The 20861-nt window shown below is 42.1% G+C and overlaps 1 protein-coding gene across 13 annotated transcripts in view; it reads right to left on the bottom strand.

Moving 5' to 3' along the window:
- CIT (citron rho-interacting serine/threonine kinase) overlaps positions 1-20861 on the bottom strand; it is a 158497-nt gene that overhangs the window by 125993 nt on the left and 11643 nt on the right. For all 13 annotated transcript variants that reach the window (XM_087424126.1, XM_087424125.1, XM_087424127.1 and 10 more), the window contains 4 exons: positions 20235-20410; positions 15189-15290; positions 2886-3028; positions 1870-1963 (listed from right to left, as the gene is read on the bottom strand). In XM_087424126.1, the coding sequence (XP_087280252.1) occupies positions 1870-1963; positions 2886-3028; positions 15189-15290; positions 20235-20410 (515 nt within the window). The remainder of the gene's footprint in view (positions 1-1869; positions 1964-2885; positions 3029-15188; positions 15291-20234; positions 20411-20861) is intronic.

Here is a 20861-nt window from a genome sequence, read left to right as displayed (position 1 = left end):
TAAAATTTGAGTGCCTCCAGGAGGCTCCCCGCCTGAAGTGAAAGTTACTACAGTTAGAAGAACTGAAAAGGGCAGTCTGAAGCACTGAAAAATAGAAATCTGAAATGAACAGGAGTTCCATCTCTCCACTAAGGGCTCTGAAGAGAGTGACTCCAGATGCAGAGAGAGGGCCTTACTCCTTATCCCCATTTATTTACCAAGCAGTGACTTTGGATCATAATCTAGTCCTCCGAGTAGGTTTTCTTATTGCAAACACCTATTGCTGGCTCTCATTAACAAGCTTTCTGATTCTTCTCAATCTACTGCAGTGGTTCTCAACCAAGAGTGATTTTGTCCCCAAGGGGACATCTTTGGTTGTCACAACTGGAGGGCAGGGTGCTATTGGCATCCAGTGGATAGAGGCCAGGGACACAGATAAACATCTTATAATACACATGATAGCACCCCAAACAAAGAATTATCCAGACCAAAATGTCAATGGCGCTATGTACCTATACTTCAGTTATTACCAGACTATGGACCCATGCTTCAATTTATTTCTAGAAACATGAGTTTATTAAGGTCACTAATGCAATGTATAAGTTTTTGAACCCTAGGTGATAAAACTTTTGCATTATTTAACTTTTTTTCTGTGCTTTATTCCACGAAATTCAATGCCTAAGTTTTCACGCTGGTTCCTGAATTATACATAATTGTTAAACATAAAATGCCTTGATTCTATAATCTATTTCTTAATGTAATGATCAAGTGGAATAGATTAAAAGAAAATAATGTGGAAAAAAAAAGCAGTGCTGAGGTTGAGAAACCCTGACCTTGGGGAACACATGGAGCCTGAACACCAAGTAAATTATCTCAAGTAGGCCTCAGGTCAGCAGAACACAGAGGCCGGACCCTGAAGCGCAAAGAGTTAACCCAACTCCAAGGCTTTTCCCAATATCAACCTAATAATATGCACCTTTCCTCCAAGGAACTTGAGAATAAAAGGCAATTTTACATATTGCCCTTTATAAGGACTTAACTCTCAGAGCCAGGGGGCATTTTGAAGAGCAGCCTCTCTAGATTCTTAATTTGTGCATTTTAACTAGAATCAGTATTTTTTAGAGAAAGATAAAAGGCCAAGTTCCTAAGGGTTTGTCCAGTTCACCAAGTGATTCAATTGTGAAATTAGTCTTAAAATCTAAGTCGATTTTCTCTTAGACCTACCATTTTTTGCATAGTTGACTTGCAAATTCACATTTTAGTATGTACCAACTTTATTAGATTTTTACTTTGTCATCTTTTTCCTAAAGTATTCTTACTCTTGATCTCAATAGCTACCCTCTTGCCTTCCTAATTAGCACACGGAATACAGCTTAATTTTTACCAAAGGTCCAGGACTTAGAATTGACATTTTGAGCACTTGGTTCTTAACACTTAAGGATATTTGGTTCAAATGCTCCAGTGATTAATTTCAATTTTGCTGCATAGGAAATAGAGGATTTCAGATAAATAAGGTTACATTTCACTAAAATATTTTAAAGTAAAAAAGATAATGTAACAGAAGACAATCTATAACCAGCAAGGAAAATGAAGGGAAAAACAAAATAAGCATTTTCCCTTCTTTTTAACCAAACTACAAGAATATTCCTAAAAATATGTTGTAGGGTATTAGCAGATATTATACATAAAAGAGTGCCAAGGTCAAGTAAGTCTGGGAAACAGCTCTGTGTCCCCACCCCTATCCCCACCCCTGGAGGAATCATTTCATATACTAGCAGATGAAGGCTCCAAAATGTCGCTCAAGGTCATCCCATAGTTTCCAAATTTATGAGAACCATAGAACACTCTGTAGTATAATCTCTATTAAGCTATCTTATTACATGTTGTTACCATTTTATTTGAGTTCATTTTAGCAGCTGAGCCAAAATCCACCAGCTTGATGTGTCCCGTTCGGTCAATGAGAACGTTCTCGGGCTTGATGTCTCTGTAAGAAAATCAGGTCCACAAATTAGTGTTGTCTTCTCCATGCCAATCAGCAAGCAACCGCTTACCTAGGATACTGATTCAGCCAAGAATCTTAGTGCCTGTATTCTGCTATACAGACCTCCCTATTGATAGACATAAATAATAAGCAAACATTTTGCAAAACAAATTCAAGTTTAAAAAAAGAAGAAGAAGAAAGTAAAGAAGGGAGGGAGGGGAGAGACAGGAAGGAAGGAAGCGAGGAAGGGAGGGAGGGTAAGGGAAGAAAGAGAAGGAAAGGGAATAAATACATGTTATTAGATGGATTATTTCTCCTAGAGACACACATTTTACATTAGGTAAACTAAGGCCAAAAGAAACTAGGGGACTTGCCCAAGGTCATGGAGCTAGTCAATGGAAAAAGTGAGACTCTATTCCAGATTTCGTGATTCCTGGTCTAACTATTATTCCATTCCCAGAACATTCTCAGATGTACATAAAACATCAGATGAGTGAGGTGTAAAGAAACACTTTTCAACTGAGGATTCTGTGGAATACCTTCATAAATTACTAACAGGCGAGGTCCGAAGTGCAACCCCATGGTCTTCCACTCCCATGTAGTATGCCAGTTCCTTCTGCAAACCAAATTCAGTGTTCCTACCAACAAACCCATGCAAGAGTTCCCGGTCTCATTAGCTATGTTAACAGATCTTACCAGCAAACCTAAGAATGTTACAATTCTAGATCTATTTCACTGTTGAATGGGTAAGCTGAAATGTGTGCCATTTTGGAAAATTTACTTTCAGGCAGTTATAGTTAAGACTGCCTAAAAATTGGAGGGAGTATAATTTTGATGCTGAAATCATTCATCCATTCACTCTATTGTAGGAACTCTTAAGTGATACAGATAAATTCTCAGTATACAACCAGAGGATCTCACTTACCGATGTACATATCCCATCTGATGAATGCTGTGAACAGCCAAAATCAGTTCAGCTAGGTAAAATTGAATCATATTTTCATCTAATTGGTCCTCATATCTATTCAAAAGTGACAGCAAGTCCCCTCCAGGCTGATATTCCATGACCTGTATAGAATATAAAGGTATTAATTCTTCATACACCAAAAAAAAGGGAATGTCTCAATTAGACCCTCAAATACTGCCTGATGTGTTATAATTACAGTGTCTCTACAAAGCAATGAAGATGTGAGACGTATTGTAAGTCACGTAGGATGAGGTCTCTGCCCTAAAGAACTTACCCAAGAGAATCAATATAATCAAAGACTAGTCTCAGATACCATGCCCAATGTTTGCAAGGCAAGCTTGAAAAGTTGAATTAAATCCACCCACTCACCCACCCACCCAAGTCCACACCCCAGACATTCCCTGGGATTAGGTACACAGCGTAGACGGAAATTCCTGGAGGCAACAAACCCTCTTGCATCCTTTTTGCATTCCCCTCAGCACCCAGCAGAATATAGGAGGTGTGCAATAAATGTGATACAATCTTTTCCTTTAACAGTCAGTGTGGAAAGCAGTCTGACCATCTCTATTACAAATTTAAATGTGAACACATACCCTTTGACCTAGTAATTCACTTCTGACCATTTATTTGACAGGAACTTATACTAGTTTGTAGATAGACAAATAGATCCACTGCAGCACTGTTTGTAACATGGGAAAAAAACCGTGGAAATCACTCAAATATCCATCATTAAGAGACTGCTAAAATATGATATATCTAAACAATGGGATAAGATGCAGATATTAAAAAAATATGGACTCGATCTATTCATACTGCCATGGAAACCGTCCATGAAAATATAAAGTGAGAGCTGGCCCGGTGGTGTAGTGGTTAAGTTTGAGCGCTCCACTTCAGCGGCCCGCGGTTTGCAGGTTCGGACCCCAGGCGTGGAGCTACGCACAGCTTATCAAGCCATGCTGTGGCAGGCAGCAACATATAAAGTAGAGGAAGATGGGCAACAGATGTTAGCTCAGGGCTAATCTTCCTCACACACAAAAAAACATATATATATATATATATATAAGTGACATCCTCTACAGGATAAAGTACAACCCCTTTTTTGGATTAAAAAAACAAATATTGGGCCAGCCCTGTGGCACAGTGGTTAAGTGCGCACGCTCCGCTTCGGCGGCCCAGGGTTCACAGGTTCGGATCCCGGGCACACACCAATGCTCCACTTGTCAAGCCATGCTGTGGCTTGACAAGTGGAGCATCCCAAATAAAGTAGAGGAAGATGGGCATGGATGTTAGCGCAGGGCCAATCTTCTTCAGCAAAAAAGAGGAGGACTGGCATCGGATGCTAGCTCAGAGTTCATCTTCCTCACCAAAAAAAAAAAAAACTATTACATTTATTAGTATATATATATAGGAAAAAAATCTGGAAGAAGAATTAAAAGTACAGCCTCAGGTAAAATGTTTGATTAGAAAAAATTTCTTTCATCCCAAGGAACTGAAACTCCTTCCTCCTTTTGATGATACCAAGTGTCATATTCTTCTTTCTTTGCTGAGGAAGATTCGCCCTGAGCTAACATCTATGCCAATCTTCCTCTATTTTGTATGTGGGTCGCTGCCACAACATGGCCACTGACAAGTGGTGTAGGTCTGCACCCAGGAACTGAACCCGGGCCCTCGAAGCAGAGCATGCCGAACTTAACCACTAGGCCACAGGGCCAGGCCCCCAAGCGTCATATTCTTGAGTCAACACATAGCTTTGAGGCCAATTCTCCGGGGTGGTTTCAAACTTCAGGCCGGTGACTTCACCTCTTTGCCTTTAGTTTCATCCTCTGTAAAATAGGGAGAAGGCTAATTCCCTCACAGTACTGTGCCTGGCACCAACAAGGTCCCTCACTATCCTTTAAGTCCTCTCCTTTCCCTCCCTTTACTGCATGACCCTCTCCACTCTGGCTGGGAGAAGCTGGGACCCATTCTGACCATCTTTGCAATCATGTCAACCCTTAGTGAATTCTCCTCCTGTCCTTTGCTCTGATTTCCCATTTTATGAGCCATGCTATAAATGTCTTTTGTCTTAAGTTGTTGCAAATCCCTTCTGGAAAGAGGGATTCTGAAGCCAACTCTGGGATGTGAATTCTCTCCATCCTCCTCCAAACTCCTGTTTACTTTTAGTCCACAATTAGAAGAAAGCTCTAGTCAAGTCAGACATGGAGTGTCTGCACATATCCCCCAGAGGCCACAGGCTGGTCTAGTAAAGACTCTGCCCAGCACCAAGTCAACCCCCCACCAGAGACCCCTGGGGGAGCCAGTGACTTGCATGTCTCCTGGAGGGCTCCGCGTCACTTGGGAGTCTCCCTCGTTCACATGGCATCTTACCCGTAGCAGATACTCAACCAGATACTGGACAATTTGAAGAGTATGGTTCCATTTGCACTCCAATTGCTGAAAAAATTGATTTATGAACTAACAAGAACAGCAACGCTTAGAAGGGATGGCAGCTAAAATGCAGACTTTATTTCCCCCAAATTCGCAGCAGACGTAAGCTGCTTGTCCCAGTCCTAGAGGAGCCCACAGGAGCCACCTGGCAGCCTATCGCTCACCCACTCATCCCAACCTGGTTCTGCACAGGCCTTGGGTATGCGGGCGAATGCGAATTTTTATGTCTGTTTTAAATATATATTGCCATTAAAAAGGTCTTACACATCCAAAAAAAATTCACAGATAATAACAGAAGTAATCACACTTTTAGAACCAAAATGTCTTAAAATAAGAACAATGCATATTTATGACGACATGTCGCAGTTACAAATTTTCTAATCTGGCTCTATTAAAGATGTGAAAAAACAGAACAGCTTGCAAGTTTACGGATAAGAAAATCAAACACATAGCAGCCGCTGGCAACTTCTAAGAGCTCACAAACTGACCACTATTTAGTACTTAGCAGCTACTCCTGAAGATTCTATTTGTGATGACCAGTAAAATACTTCAGAAAATAAGAATCATCTCTTAGGCAAAAAGATAGGTATTGTTTGCTCCTATTCAGAAGATCCAATTTCCTGAGCTGGAAATCACCGCCCAAACTAGATTAGTCTTTTCTATGAGTCAAACAACTTTTCATTTCTTCAAAACCAGGGTTGATTGAGAAGACAAGCAACAAAAATTACAACAGCTGGCCGGCTCCGTGGCTTAGCGGTTAAGTGCGCGCGCTCTGATGCTGGCGGCCCGGGTTCGGATCCCGGGAGCGCCCCGAGGCACCACTTCTCCGTCCAATGCGAGGCCGAGTCCCACGTACAGCAACTAGAAGGATGTGAACCTATGACATACAACTATCTACTGGGGCTTTGGGGGGAAAAAACTGAATAAATAAAAAAAATCTTTAAAAAAAAAAAAAAAAATTACTACAGCTGCTAGGCAGCATGCTCCACAACACGAGGCCAAAACAGGCATACGAAATGACAAACCTCTAAATAGACTGGGTCCTTATCAAAGAAACTAATCAAACTTGACCTACCAACATGATTCCAGATTACTGTACTAAAAATCCAACTATGCACCATTAGGAGAACTTACTTTGAACATTTATTGAGTAAATTTGGCTATCCCAAGATGTTACCCCTATCCTAAAACTATCCTACTGGGGTACAGTCACTCATTCTGGTATGAACGGGGCCCATGGGGAAGATGGCTTGTGTGTGGCCAACCCAAGCTTAATCAATCATCTTGCTGTTGAGCTTAGAGATACAATAAAGAACTAGGACTTGGGCACTTTCAGAAAACACTTCTGGACTTTTAAAAATGGTACCAAATCAAGAGGTTCTGAAAGCATCATCAAAAGTCAGAAACTGAGAGTCTTCAGGTCTTCATACCAGATGACTTACTGTGAATCAAAGACAAAGGTCAGCAGAACACTATGAACAGATTATGGTCAATGTCGCCACCCAGGCTGTGCCAGACAGTCCATTCACAGAATCTGGTTTTGTCCAAAAATGTAACACTGTCCCTGACTTTTACTACTCAGAGATGCCCAGTGAGGTTCTGATCCCCTAAAAATGTGGCTTCTAAGCTAATTAGACTCTAGGGTGGGGCTTCTCAAACCTGCCTGCCCACCAGAATCACCTGGGGAATCGCTTTTTTAAAATTCATCCAAATAAATATTTGAGTCCCTACTATGTGCCATACATTGTTCTGGATTAGGAAAACAGCAGTGACTAAAACAGACAAAAATCCCTGCCTTCATAGAGCTAGAATTCTAGTGGAACGAAAAAGAATTTAAAAAAATTAAGCAGTATGAAAGGATAAAGTAAGTCTCCTTTCCATCCCACCCACTCAGAGAGCTTGTTACAAAGCTGCAGGGACCAAACCTAGACTTCACTGGTCAAGCTCCATGGGTGGGGTGCAGGAATCTGCGTTTTTAAGGAGCTATGGTGGTGATTCTGATGCAGCCAGCCCAGCGTCGAATCAAAACCACTGCCGATGAGGTTCTGGAGCCAATGTGGCTCCCTACTCCATCCAAACGAAAAGTTTCTACAGCAGAGGTGCCCTTGTATGAAACCTGGCCTTAATGCAGCCATCACCTCTGCTGCTTACATTTTTTTAATGACGACTTGGAGCCTTTTTGCATATCAAAACAAGATCACTGACAAGGGCTGGAAAGTAACTCGCCCATCCCTGCACACAGTGAACAGCTGCAGGTCACCCAAATGGTGATCACCGAGGCCTGGTAATCAAAGGCTCAGGAGACGAGAGGAGGAAAAAGAGCCCTACAGGGAAACAGCCCTAAACAGTGTGACAGCCCTATGGACGGCAGAGAAAGCACAGCAGCTGACAGACGAGCCTGGCTTGGAGCTATAATGGACTTGCTCTCTAAAGCAAAGATGTTCAGGCCAACAGCGACAGACCCTTCTGATGGCAGCAGCTGCAGATGCTAATTAAAGGGCAAATCTTACTTGTGTTGGGTTTGGAAGGAGTGGCTGCTTCTCTGTGGGTGTTTGCATCTATACCCCAAGTATTGGGATGGCAATTCCCATCCGTTGTGTCGAGTCTGAAACAACAGACAAATGTGTGTGTGTGCACATGCATGCACGCATTTGCACATGCACATACGTGCATGCTGGCATGCACACACATGCATATGTGGGGGGGGTGTGAATATTTAATAGTCCTCTAGTACTCTATTCCAATTTGCATAGGGCGTCATTAGAAGCACGCTGTGCTGGCCACCTAGAAATGCGTCCTTGAAATGCTTGCACTACAATCAGCATAAATGAAAGTGTCATGAAGATGTAATGATGCTAGTGGCATCGTTATCCACTCTGCCCAGTGTTCCTGATCTTCAGCATGGGGGAGGAGGGAAGGAATCCTCTAAGCAGAGTGACCTCTAGCAGAGACCCTAAATTATTCTTCGTGAAGGACAAGGTGACCAAGAGAAAAGGCCCTTTATTCCAGAAAATATGAATCCCAGCCTGATTCATCCATCTATTCAAAAAATCCTCATTGAGCACTGAATCATCCAGGGCCTTGGCAAGAAACAGACAGCACACTCAAACTAGGTAATTGAGGACATTAATTAATGAAAGGGCTGTTTACAAAGGTGTGGGTAAGGTTAAAGGAAATAAACACGGGACTGTGAAGCACCCTGGGGCTAGCAACAGTAGGGAAGTAGGTTCCATTTCTTGGTCTGAAAGAACAAGGGAAGGGATCTCAGATGTGTACATTATTACTGAAGGAACGAAAGGAAGAAGCAGTAACCAGACACTAACTATAGCTATAGCTATAGGACAGGGGTTCTCAAAGTGGGGTCCCCAGACCAGCAGCAGCTGTATCACCTAGGAACCAGTTAGAAATGCAAGTTCTTGGGCCCCATCCCAGACCCACTGAATCAGAAACTCTGAAGGTGAAGCCAGGCAAACTGGGACAACATAACTAAACTGTGGCTCCTAAAACAGTAAAACTCTAAATACATTCACTTGAAATATGCCTCAAAAGACCAGGACATAAAACAACTATTTCCAAGGCACTGAGAACTGAAAGAACCCCCCAAGGCAATAACACACTCAGCAATTAAATTGGGGTCAATAAGAGGTATTAATATCTCATTTCATCAATTAGAAAATTGAAGCCAAAAGGGCCAATGACTCCAGCGAGACCAAACAAGGAACAATAACAAAACAAGAACCTATATTCTAAGTAACAGCCTCCTTCTGATGGGCGGCCAGCTTCCAAACCCTGGCTTCGGAAGCAGCAACACATGAACACCCCGGAGAATTTGAACACCCTGAGACGTGCCTGAAAACTGGATAATCTTACCCAAGACATCAAAACAGCACATGTCTCACTGTCAAAACTATCATAAGCTGCCACATTTCACTAAAATAAACGATGAAGTTGTATTCGTTAACTCTCTCCAGACTCCCAACGACAGCACAGGCTGGTGTTTATACAGGTCATAAGGTCACAGCCTAGAAACAGCCCACCTCCAAGTTGTTCCTACACAGGAAGGAAACACTGTCCACAAATTGCATAGCTGTGTGTTGAAAGCAAGAGAGGAAATACAAAGAACTAATCTCAAGCGGGATATAGAACCAGGGTCGTGTGAGAAGTGGTTTTGGAGGTGACAGTATAATGTAATGAGTGAGGGTATGGGGGGGTAGAGCTGGGGGGCCTGACTTCAAACTCCAGTTCTACCTCTTATTACCTACAAAAGTAGCTGCTGTAATCTCTGTGGCAGACTATTCATTGTCCCCCAATATGAATATTAGCTGGATAGAGGCCACACAACTAGACAGTACAGACGTGTAGTCATGTGACGAAGTTCTGGTCAACAAAATGTGCGAGGAAATGATGTGTCCCACTTCTACATCATACTATGTAAAAGGAATTTTCTTGCTCTGCCTTTCTGCTCTTTTCTCTCACCAGCCGGGCGGAACAAAGACAGGAAATGGCCCAAATTCAAGCATGTCAAAGAGGATAACATCCTAAGGGATGGAGGAGCCACAAGATGGAAGGAAGCTGGGTCCCTGAATTATCCCACGCAACAGAGCTGCTCCACCAGCTTGGACTGTATTTTCGGGTCTCTTTGTTACAGTAGCTTAGCCTATACCTTAACTAATACATCCCTATGCGTAACGGGAAAAAAATATCGGGAATGAACAGAGGCAAGTCTACATAAGGTCACAGTAGGGAAAGGAGAGTCACAGGTCAGTTACAGGCCCTGAGCAAGGGCAACCTGAAAAGACCTGATATGTAGACCAATACAAAGCCAGCAGGCATTAAGAATCTCAGAAAGAATTTAGATACAACAACACTACAAGTGGTGAGCTGTAAAATGATGTTTTCTTTATAAAGATCAGCTCCTTCACGGAAGGACACCGGTGAAGGCATCTCTTATACAGAAGTGAACAGATTTCATCATGAAACTGATCAACAAAGCACAGTTTCCACGGGCCACCTGCCAGAATATGGCACTAGCTTTGTTATAGAGAACCAGATGTTACAACGGACTTTGCTACAATTTTCTATATACCAGAAAATGGTAAGCCACATTCATTGGTATGTAACTACAAATAGGAAATTTTTAACCATCAAAACTCAAAAGGACCCAAGTTCAATTTCCTTGCACTGCACTCCAAACTTTGAAATTCTCACTGGGTCTATCTTCAATTACATACTTTAGACAGCAAAACTCACAATGCTAACATCATATGATTTCCATAACACAATAAGTAAATTTGTATGAAAATCAAATTTCTATGAAATTAATCATGCATTCATCCAATAAATATTTCTTAAGCATTTACTTCAGGAAGCTCTACTGGAAGCAAAGGAGACATAATCACTTCTCTCATGGAGGGAGTAGCCTGGTGGAGGCAACCAACACCCACTCATGAAGAGGAAGTACAGGGTGCTATGAACACACAGCAGACGGGCACCCCTCCCAGAAGCAGAGGGTCCAGGAAAGGTGACATCTGGTCCAAGCCCAGAAGGAGAAATAGGAGTTAGCCAGGGAAAGAGGGAACAGCATGGAGAAAGGTCAGAGGCACATTCAAAGAACCAAAGGAAGTTCAGGATGAACATAAAGTGAAAGGAGAGAAATGGTAGGTGACAGGGCTGGAGGCATACTAGAAAAAAGCCTTGTAAACCACGAAGAAGAGTCTGAACCTCATCCAGAGAGCAGCAGGGAGTCTTGAAGGGTTTTAACAGCGGGATAACTTGGCTGCAGCGTGTAGAAGACCTGGGGCGAAGAGCAAGACAGACAGCAGGGAGGACACTTAGGAGGTGATTGCAGTAATGCAGGTAAAAGAAGATGGCGGCCTGAACTCACACAGTGAAACTGGACTGGAGAGAAGAGATAAGACTGAGAAATACAAAGGAAGTAGAATCCTTTTTTTTTTCATTGATTTTAAATGTATCTTTAATTAAACCTCATTTGCATTACAAATTAATATTCAACTGCCAGGGGAGCTTACTATGATTTCTATGTTTCCCCAAACTTCAAAGGTTTAGTGATCTATCAGTGGTCACTAGGTACAATGGAATTGCAGTACTTTACAATGCCAATATAGATCTATGGCCCCCTTATTTTGTGGCAGAATGTGTTTCCAGACTGAGAAATGGGAAGATTTTAGGAAGGTAAAATGGTGCCTATACTTTATATTATGTAACACCCTCAGGTAGGGCCTGGGATAAGACTCTGTAATCGAAGGTATTCATAATTTGCAGCAAAATGTATGAATAGTCACACTAAAGGGAATGAAAAAAGAGAGTTTGGGTCGGGTTTTGCTAGAGTTCAAGTCAGGTCTTGCTGCCAAATAAGTAACAAAAGAACTTGAGGTTATTCAGAGCTCTGGGTATTTCAGAATTACAGATAAGGGATGGTGGATCTATAATCACATCTCAATTCCTATGCTAAGTTTGGATTTTTATATGAAAACTGCACCCTTAGCAAGCATTTTACTCCAAAGTACCAAAGTACTTGAGAAGAGAATGCAGACAAGGAAATAATTATAAGATCCCATCAGTAGGGCCGGCCCCGTGGCTTAGCGGTTAAGTGCGTGCTCTCCGCTGCCGGCGGCCCGGGTTCGGATCCCGGGTGCGCACCGAGGCACCGCTCTTCCGGCCATGCTGAGGCCGCGTCCCACATACAGCAACTAGAAGGATGTGCAGCTATGACAGACAACTATGTACTGGGGCTTTGGGGGAAAAATAAATAAATAAAATCTTTAAAAAAAAAAAAAAAAAGATCCCATCAGTAATACCCAATTGAGCTGCTAAAGAAGGGTGTGGGAGGCCGGCCCAGTGGCACAGCAGTTAAGTTCACGCACTCTGCTTTGGCGGCCGGGGGTTCGCCGGTTTGGATCCTGGGCATGGACCTATGTACCGCTCATCAAGCCAAGCTGAGGCAGCGTCCCCCAAAGAGCAACTAGAAGAATGTACAACTATGACATACAACTATCTACTGGGGCTTTGGGGAGAAAAAAGGAAAAAAAAAACGGAGGAAGATTGGCAACAGATGTTAGCTCAGGGCCAATCTGCCTCAAAAAAAAAAAAAAAGAAGGGTGTGAAAATGTCGCTGTGGCCAGATACCAATGTGCTGAGGCAACCAGAACTCCAGAAAACAGCTGTTTTGAGATCATCCCCATATTGCAAGATGGCAGGTAGAAAAATTGAGAAGATCATCATTAAACTAAGGATACCGATGCCAGTGCCAAGATCCAGAGGGAAGCCCCACAGCCAAAGGCCCAAAAAAGGAAGTCCCCTGCAGCTGGAAGCCTGTTCTAGCAAAGGAAGGGCAGATATTCCCAATCCACGAGGTATTCCAGAACATTCCAGAAAGGCTATGTCCAAGCAGAAGACCACAGCAGTTAAATCCATGATTAAAAAGAAAAAGAAAGGGAAGGTTCTTACCACTGTGACAAAGCCAATTGGTAGGGATAAGAATGGTGACACCAGAAAGTTTAAAATTCTCAAATTGCCCAAATATTACCTTCGTGAAGAAGGTATTATTGCATGTGCTTTGAAAACTCTTGAGTTGTGGGGGGAAAAAAAAAACCACTACAGTCAACACGAAGAAAACTACGAATGAGTGTCATTCCCAGGGCCCTTATCATCCTCACTGGTCACCATGGAGACAAGCAGTGGTTTCCCTGAAGCAGCTTGCCACATGTGCCTGGACCACTAGTCCTCACTCATCCCTTTACATAGAATACTCAGACTTTGTCATCACCTCTACCAAAACTGACCTTGACAGTGTGAAAGTCCCAAAGCATCTGAACAATGCCTACTTTTTTTTTTGGGGGGGTGAGGAATATTGGCCCTGAGCTAACATCTGTTGCCAATCCTCCTCTTTTTGCTTGAGGAAGACTGTCACTGAGCTAACATCTGTGCCAATCTTCCTCTGCTTTATATATGGGATGCCACCGCAGCATGGCTTGATAAGCGGTGCGTAGGTCCGCACCCGGGATCTGAACCCACAAATCCCAGGCCGCCGTAGCGGAGCACGCGAACTTAACCACTATGCCACCAGGCCAGCCCCAAGGATGCTTACTTTTAAAAAGAAGCTGCGCGAGATTGGACATCAAGAAGGTGAACTCTTCAACCCAGAGGAAGAGAAATGAGCCTACGGAGCAGTGCAAGGAAGACCCGAAAACCGTGGACTCTCAACTTTTGCCAAAAATCAGAGCCCTTCCTAGCTCTAGGACTGCCTGCATTCTGCATTGCCTCAAAAACGAAGCTTATCCTCACAAGCTGGTAGTTCTAAATCATTTGCAGAGTTCCAGTAAAAATATCCAAAACAACAATAAACAAAAAAACCCCTGCTGTTTCAAGAAAATGTCTTTTCTGAGGGCCAATAAAGAAGTCTGTTCACACACCCAAACATGTGGGGCTCTGCAAGATACAGAGAGCACGAGGCAAATGTTGTGTATGCAGCAAATGTCCTAGAACACCAGTGAGCCTAGAAATACACCAAGGTCATTCGTGAAGGTCAGGGCTCCATGCCCCAGCTCTCAAGGAAGGAACGCTTCCAAGACAGTATTCAAGGAAAGGAAGTTTCAGGCCATAAAAACAGTGGGTGTTGGTTCTGAGGGAGCATACGATCAGTGCAAGGCCAGTCTCCTACCACATTCGTATGAGAACGTCCTCACTCAGAAGGCTGGGTGGGGCTGGGGGAACCTCTCTACCAGCACGGGGTTCTCAACTAATATGAAACCAGTGCAAATAAACTTGGTTTATTCCAGGTCAGAAATAAAGGCAGTAAAATCCCCCAAAAATGTCCAGTGGAAATCCAAGATAAATAGGAGACCATTTCTCTCTTACCCTCTTGTCTTACATGAGCCTCTACAAAAGTTTACCTCCATTCAAGGTAACAGAATAGTCTTGTTTCAAGGGCTGAATCCGGAACAAAAATTGTTTCTAGGATACTCTTCTTTAATTTAGGAATTTAAAACCCCAAGAACCTAAACAAGGCCCCAAAATTATGCTACATGTACATTAGGGAAAATGATGGCACTGTTCAAAAGAATGAGGCAGATCTGTATGTACTGACATGGAAAGATATCCAGGATAAATTGTTGAAAGGCAAAAAGCAAACTGAAGAGCAGAGGAGAGGGTAATATACCATTTTTGTAAAACAGACTATATACATGTGTTATAAATGTAAATACAGATATAGAAATATTTTTTCCACGAGGCATAGTTAAGGGTCAAAATGAACATATATACCCATTAATATTTGTTTCTCTAGGGAAAGGGATTGGAAAGAAAGGTAGAGAACTTTCCCTTTTATTTCATCTAGTTCTGCAGTGTTTGCATTTTCCTCTAATAACCATTATTATCTCAGTATTTAAAACTTAAAAATTTTAATGACGTTAACTAGACTTATTGTGGTGATCTTTTCACAATATATACAAATATCGAATCACTATGTGGTAGACTTGAACCTAATACAATGTTGTATGTCAATTATTCCTCAATAAAAAAATAAATAAATAAAGCAAGATTTTCTTAAAGGTCATATGAGACTATTCCCAAATATATGACTTCTTATTATTGCCCTTTAAGCCATAGCTACAATACCTAACAATAAATGGGTCTGTTTCTAAATGAGCTATCCCTCATTCTTTAGGACAAGGAGAACTTGCAAGTCAGGAAGGCAACTGAATGAATGAGAGGTGTCATGGACCACATGGAAAGAACCACATTCAATTCTATGACTGCGACATCTGAGTATCATCGCACCAGACTAATTCCAGAGAGATGGATGTAAAGACTCACCAGATAAAGGTTATTTTTGTCCTGAAAGGCATACTGCAATTGGGGGATCCAAGGGCTTGTGCTCTGAGATAATATGCTCCGTTCTTCCTCGAAAAATGAAACCTACAGGAAAAATAAACCCTTTAGACAATTATAATATAAAGAACTAAATACGTGGGGGGGGTCTTTCCTCTCTCTTTAAGGCTTAATTAACATCTTTCATTTAAAAAAAAAAAAGCCATCACTTAGCCCAGCATTTCACAAATCTCATTCGTTCGCCTACTTTGCTCACAATTTTTGCCAGATCTATATATATCTGTCTAATTATTTACCTAATGTCTTTCTTTAAAGTCAACTCACTTCCTTTCAATATAAATCATTCTCTTTCTCTTCACCTTCCCTTCCTGAACAATTCAGTCCTACAGCCATTAGGTGGAACAGAACGAGGTAAGCATCCATAGCAGGTGGTAGGGAAAGAGAGCCATGGTGACCCAGAACAGGGTGCCAGGCCCAAGAAGGGTGAGGAGGGCAGCAACCCTGTGTGGGGCAGCCTAGTGTAACGTACCGAGGGACCACACAGGGTGAGGAAGGCACCCACATGTAGGGATGGCTGGAGCAGGGCACCTGAGCCCTGGAGAGGGGGCAGCAGCAAAGGCAGCAGATTGGATGCACACGGATGCATTTAATAAGTAAAAGTTTTAAGGGTACTGTCAGAGAAGAGAGTTACAAACATGGGGAGGGTAAAAACTAGAATGAAGTCTGTGAAGTTGGACTGGACTTGGAGGTACTGGTGTGAACACACTGTTTTCAGTAATACAGATAGATGTAGAAATAAAAACGTGTGTGTGTATGTGTGTGTGTGTGTGTATGAGTGTGTAGGTAGGTATATTGTATACATATTCATGTATTCTCTAGCTCTGTCCACTGAAAGGGGTCTGGGAGCAGTGACAACCCAATAGCAATGAGAACACCTAGTGTTCTTGGCCTCTAAATACCATTTTCCACTAAAAGGAACAGGGCTCCTTGGAGAAATGACTGATGGCAGGACTAGGGGAGGTAAAGTGAAAGTACAAGAGCCTGAACACCTTGGTGTACCAGAAAGCAAGACAGTAGTCAAAGACGGGGATACGTCAAAAGGACACAGAGACCAACCTGAAGAGATTCTCATTAGCCAACTTGGGGACAATCTGAGTATAAAAACATATAATGACAGTAATGAATTGTAACTCATTGATTAAAACATGAAAATGCAAGTCCATACAGATATAAATGAATACACTGGAAGTTTTATGAGGACTGAGTATTTCCACAGTTTGAAAGCACCTCCCCACAAAATACTTATGTAATTACAAAGAGGAAAGGAGTAACTCCACAGTGGAGAAGCATGCAGACACCATCTTAAGTGATCAAAGTGAACATCATCATGAATGTGACAAACTGAAATTGAGAGTCACCTGTGGGGATGCAATGAGAAGAACAGAGCATCTCGTCTGTGACATTCCTGCCAAAGATCTACAACCTGAATCTAAACATGAGCAATATCAGACAAATCTAAATTTTACAAAATAACTGGCCTGTAATCTTCAGAATCACCAAGGTCATGAGAGTCCAGGAACTGTTCCAGATTGAATTAGACTAAAGAGATAGGACAACTAAATGCCACGTGTGATCCTGAACTGGATCCTTTTGTTCTACAAGACCATGGGACAATTGGTGAAACTTGAATGGGGTCTGAGGATTAGACAGTGATAATGTATCATTGTTAATTTCCTGATTTTGATGGTTGGATTGCAGAAAATGTCCACATCATGGGAGAATGTCCTTGTAGGAAATGCCCACTGAGGTATTTGGAGGTAATGGGGCATCAGGTTGGCAACTTATTTTCAAATGGTTAAAGAAAAAAAAGTTGTTAATACTACATGTATAGTTTTACCTGTCAATTTGGCTAGGCTATAGAACCCAGTTAGTCAATCAAATCTAGGTGTTGCTGTAAAGGTGTTTTGTGGATGTGGTTAACATCTACAATCAGTTGACTTTAAGCAAAGGAGATTACCCTTGATGATCTGGGTGGGCCTCATCCAATCAGTCAAAAGGCCTTAAAAACAAAACAGGTTTCTCTGAGAAAAAAATTCTGTCTCAAGAGTGCATCATCAGCTCCTGCCCAAGAATTTCCAGCCTACTGGCCTGCCCTACAGATTTCACACTTTCTAGCCCCTCAATCAGGTATATCAACTTCTTGAAATAAATAAATTTTATATATAAAATATATATATGTACATATATATGTATATATACATGTATATTCAATGTATACATGTGTATATATGTTACATAATATATAGTGTATATACACTATAGAACTCTGATACACTGAAGTTGCAACTTCTCTATAATTTGTGATTGTTTCAAAATAAAAATAATTTAAGTTTAAATATACCTTCTTCTGTTCAGTTCCAACAATAACACCTGAGAAAGTCCCAGGTTTTAATATGCCAGTTAATATTAAACCATTAAATGTTTTCAAATTATTTCATCCATGTACTACCTAAAATCACCTTGCACGCCACCAGTGATATATCTAACACATTTGGAAACACCAACCCAGCCCCCATAATCTCCTGCACCCCATTTGCCGATCCTCCTTTTTTCCTGGCATATAAAAAGTGTTCAAGGAAGGCTGGCTGTACTGAACAGTCCACACACCTTTGCTTGCTCACCACTGACTCCTTGTCTGCCCCCTGAAGCTTCCATTAAAATAAACCGTCTCTGAGGACCTCTTCCGGCTCTCACAGAGCTTGGGCGGGTGTGCTGGCCTCTCCGAGGTGACAGGTCTTGTTTACAGGACGCTACCTCTCCCTAGCTCCTCTCTGGCATTTCCTTTCACTTGCTCCCCATGCTGGCTTCTGTCTTCTCATGCCCTTAAATTCTGAAGCCTTGCCATGGCTCAGCTAAGGACCCTATTTTCTTTTACATTCACCCTCTTAACGAATAGATTTGTGGCTTTAATTTGCTCCTGTATATGTATGATTTTAAAAACCTCAGCCCACACCTCACACCCGATCGTCTCGAGCCATTCACCTGGAGGAAGGCACATCTATTTGAACGTCTCTACTGCTTGCCTGCCGTATGGTAGGTTGGATTATTTTCTTTTTACATTCACTATTTCCCATATAAAACATAAACATCGCAAGGTCGGGGCTACATCTAATGCCTCTTCCCAAGGACCTAGAAACACACCAAACAGGTGCTCGATAGGTGTATACTGATGACAGGTGGTTCCGAGGTGTTGGGAGGTTGAGTGAGCATCTTCCACTCCCCTCTTGCAAATGATGCGCAACATCCTGTCCTTCCTCCTTTCTGTGAAGTTGCTCATGTTTCATTCCTAAAGACAGGACGCATCATTCTTAGACTCTGACAAGAAGTTTCCCGGGCCGGCCCCGTGACTTAGAGGTTAAGTGCGCGCGCTCCGCTGCTGGCGGCCCGGGTTCGGATCCCGGGCTCGCACCGACGCACCGCTTCTCCGGCCATGCTGAGGCCGCGTCCCACATACAGCAACTAGAAGGACGTGCAGCTATGACACACAACTATCTACTGGGGCTTTGGGGGAAAATAAATAATAAAAAATTTAAAAAAAAAAAAAAAAAAGAAGCTTCCTGCCCTCTGCTGCTTCTTTGATGGGAGGCCCCACGAAATCACTGAAGTCTTCAGACTCTGATCCCAAACTCCTTCTTCCAAAAGCCTAAATGATCCCCAACCACCTCACAAATTAAACTACAATTCCAAAAAACGGTTCTTGGAGGAATGGTGAGTTATTGCTTAATGGGTATAGAGTTTCTGTTTGGGATGATGAAAAAGTTCCAGAAATGGATAGTGGTCATGGTTGCACAACACTGTGAATGCACTTAATAACAACGAATTGTACCGTAAAAATGGTTAAAATGGTAAATTTTGTTACACATATTTTATCACGATATCAAAAAAAAAAGGTTCTTGCGATTTCCCACCAATTACCCCCTCTCTACCTACATGTCCTTATTTCTCCCCATTTCCCAGTCTATTTGTTCTAAACCGCTAAAAAAAACCCAAAACACATCTGTATAGCACTCTAGTACTCAAACCTCCAGAATGTCACACACGCCACACTTCTATCTGGCACATTCTCATCATTTCTCTCTGCTCAGAACCTACATTCCTCTCAGAAGTGTGAGCTTTCCCTAACTGTCCCTGGCTCACCCACATCTCTCCTCACTCCATGGTTTGTGAATTTGCTAACTGCTCTCCCCTTCTGTGATGCTTTAGTTCCTAAGCGCCTGCTTTACGTATTTGCATTTTTCCTCTGCTTTCCAAGGTTGTTTTTAAACCCTGAAACGAACAGCCACGGAGCTTCAATTCCTCTTGCAGGCTCCCCACAGAGCCGGGTACATTACCAGACACATGATGTGCACTCGAATGTCTGTAACTAATAAATTACTCTCTGAACTCCAAGGCTGATGGCTGTCTCTCTAGAAACACGGCAAATAAATCAATATGTCTGGAGCAGCAGCCTTGTTTAAAAGAAAGAAAAATACCACAACCGAAAAAATAACTTCTTACCTGCTCTCAAACAAGCAACTCCCTAGCCACATAACAATTTTATTTAATTTCTTCAAAGGCCTGTTTTAAAATCAAACACACATGCCTACAACACAAATATATAAAAAAGTGTACAAAAGCAACCGCTATCTGATTCACCCCACAATATGCATATTTCTGAATCCCCAGCTGATGGTCATGAAAGATCATCTTAAATTCATTAGTTAAAAAGCCAAGTTGGTTCTGAATAAAATACAACTACAGAACATGATAAAGAAACAAAAGGGAGCTTGTGAGCCTTCAAAATGAGTCAATGTCAGTTCAAGTAGAGCTAAGAAGGCGAGAGAGACCTTTCTGCCCAGGCAACCATAATTAACTACAGATGCACAGAGGAAAACTTGCTCCATCCCAGATGTCAATTTGGCAGATTATCATCTCTGCAATGAACATTCTGGTACAGAAAGGGGAAAGGGTGTGATGTTAAAATGCTCCTACCTGCTCCTGGGCCAACAAGGCCTTCTTCTTCATGACTTTCATGGCGAAGATGTCCCCGGTTGCTCTCTCTCTTACCACCTGCACTTCAGCAAAGTGACCACAACCTACGAGACTTCTGACTTCAAAGTCCTTTGCGGAAGGCTGGAGCTCCTGTAACTCAGCTATGGTGTCAGAATCTGCAAAAGATCGAAGAGTTACTCCCAGGTAAATAAAGCACTGCCAATACTTGCATCTTTATGAAAACCAAAAAAAAAAAGAAAGAAAAAGGGTTATGCCTTCCCTCACTGTCAAAAGACATTTAGTCACTTTCTCATCCGTCATGAATAATTATAAAATCAGCACAAAAGTGTTTTTATATGTTAAGTTAAAATTAAGGGCTCCAAAAATTCCAAAGCACAGTTTCCATGGTAGCTATAATTTGAATCCTGTAGACTTAGAAAATAGGAGAACACAAATCATGCTTTTCTTCCTCCTCTCTGAAGGCTGCAGGGCAGTGTTTGGTCAGACATGCTTATCAGCATTGAGACCAGTTTATATGTGACGTAAGCAACATGATTCCTATCTCAATCAACTTTGGAGTTGACTTGCAGATCATTCCATTCAGACTACACGTGTTCTGCTCAGTTT

The sequence above is a fragment of the Ceratotherium simum genome, chromosome 35 (assembly GCF_057802395.1).
Source record: "Ceratotherium simum simum isolate JZ-2026a chromosome 35, ASM5780239v1, whole genome shotgun sequence".
NCBI classification, from domain to species: Eukaryota; Metazoa; Chordata; class Mammalia; order Perissodactyla; family Rhinocerotidae; genus Ceratotherium; species Ceratotherium simum.
The sequence above is the reverse complement of the archived record's forward strand: the minus strand, read 5'-3'. Positions and strand labels throughout refer to the sequence as shown.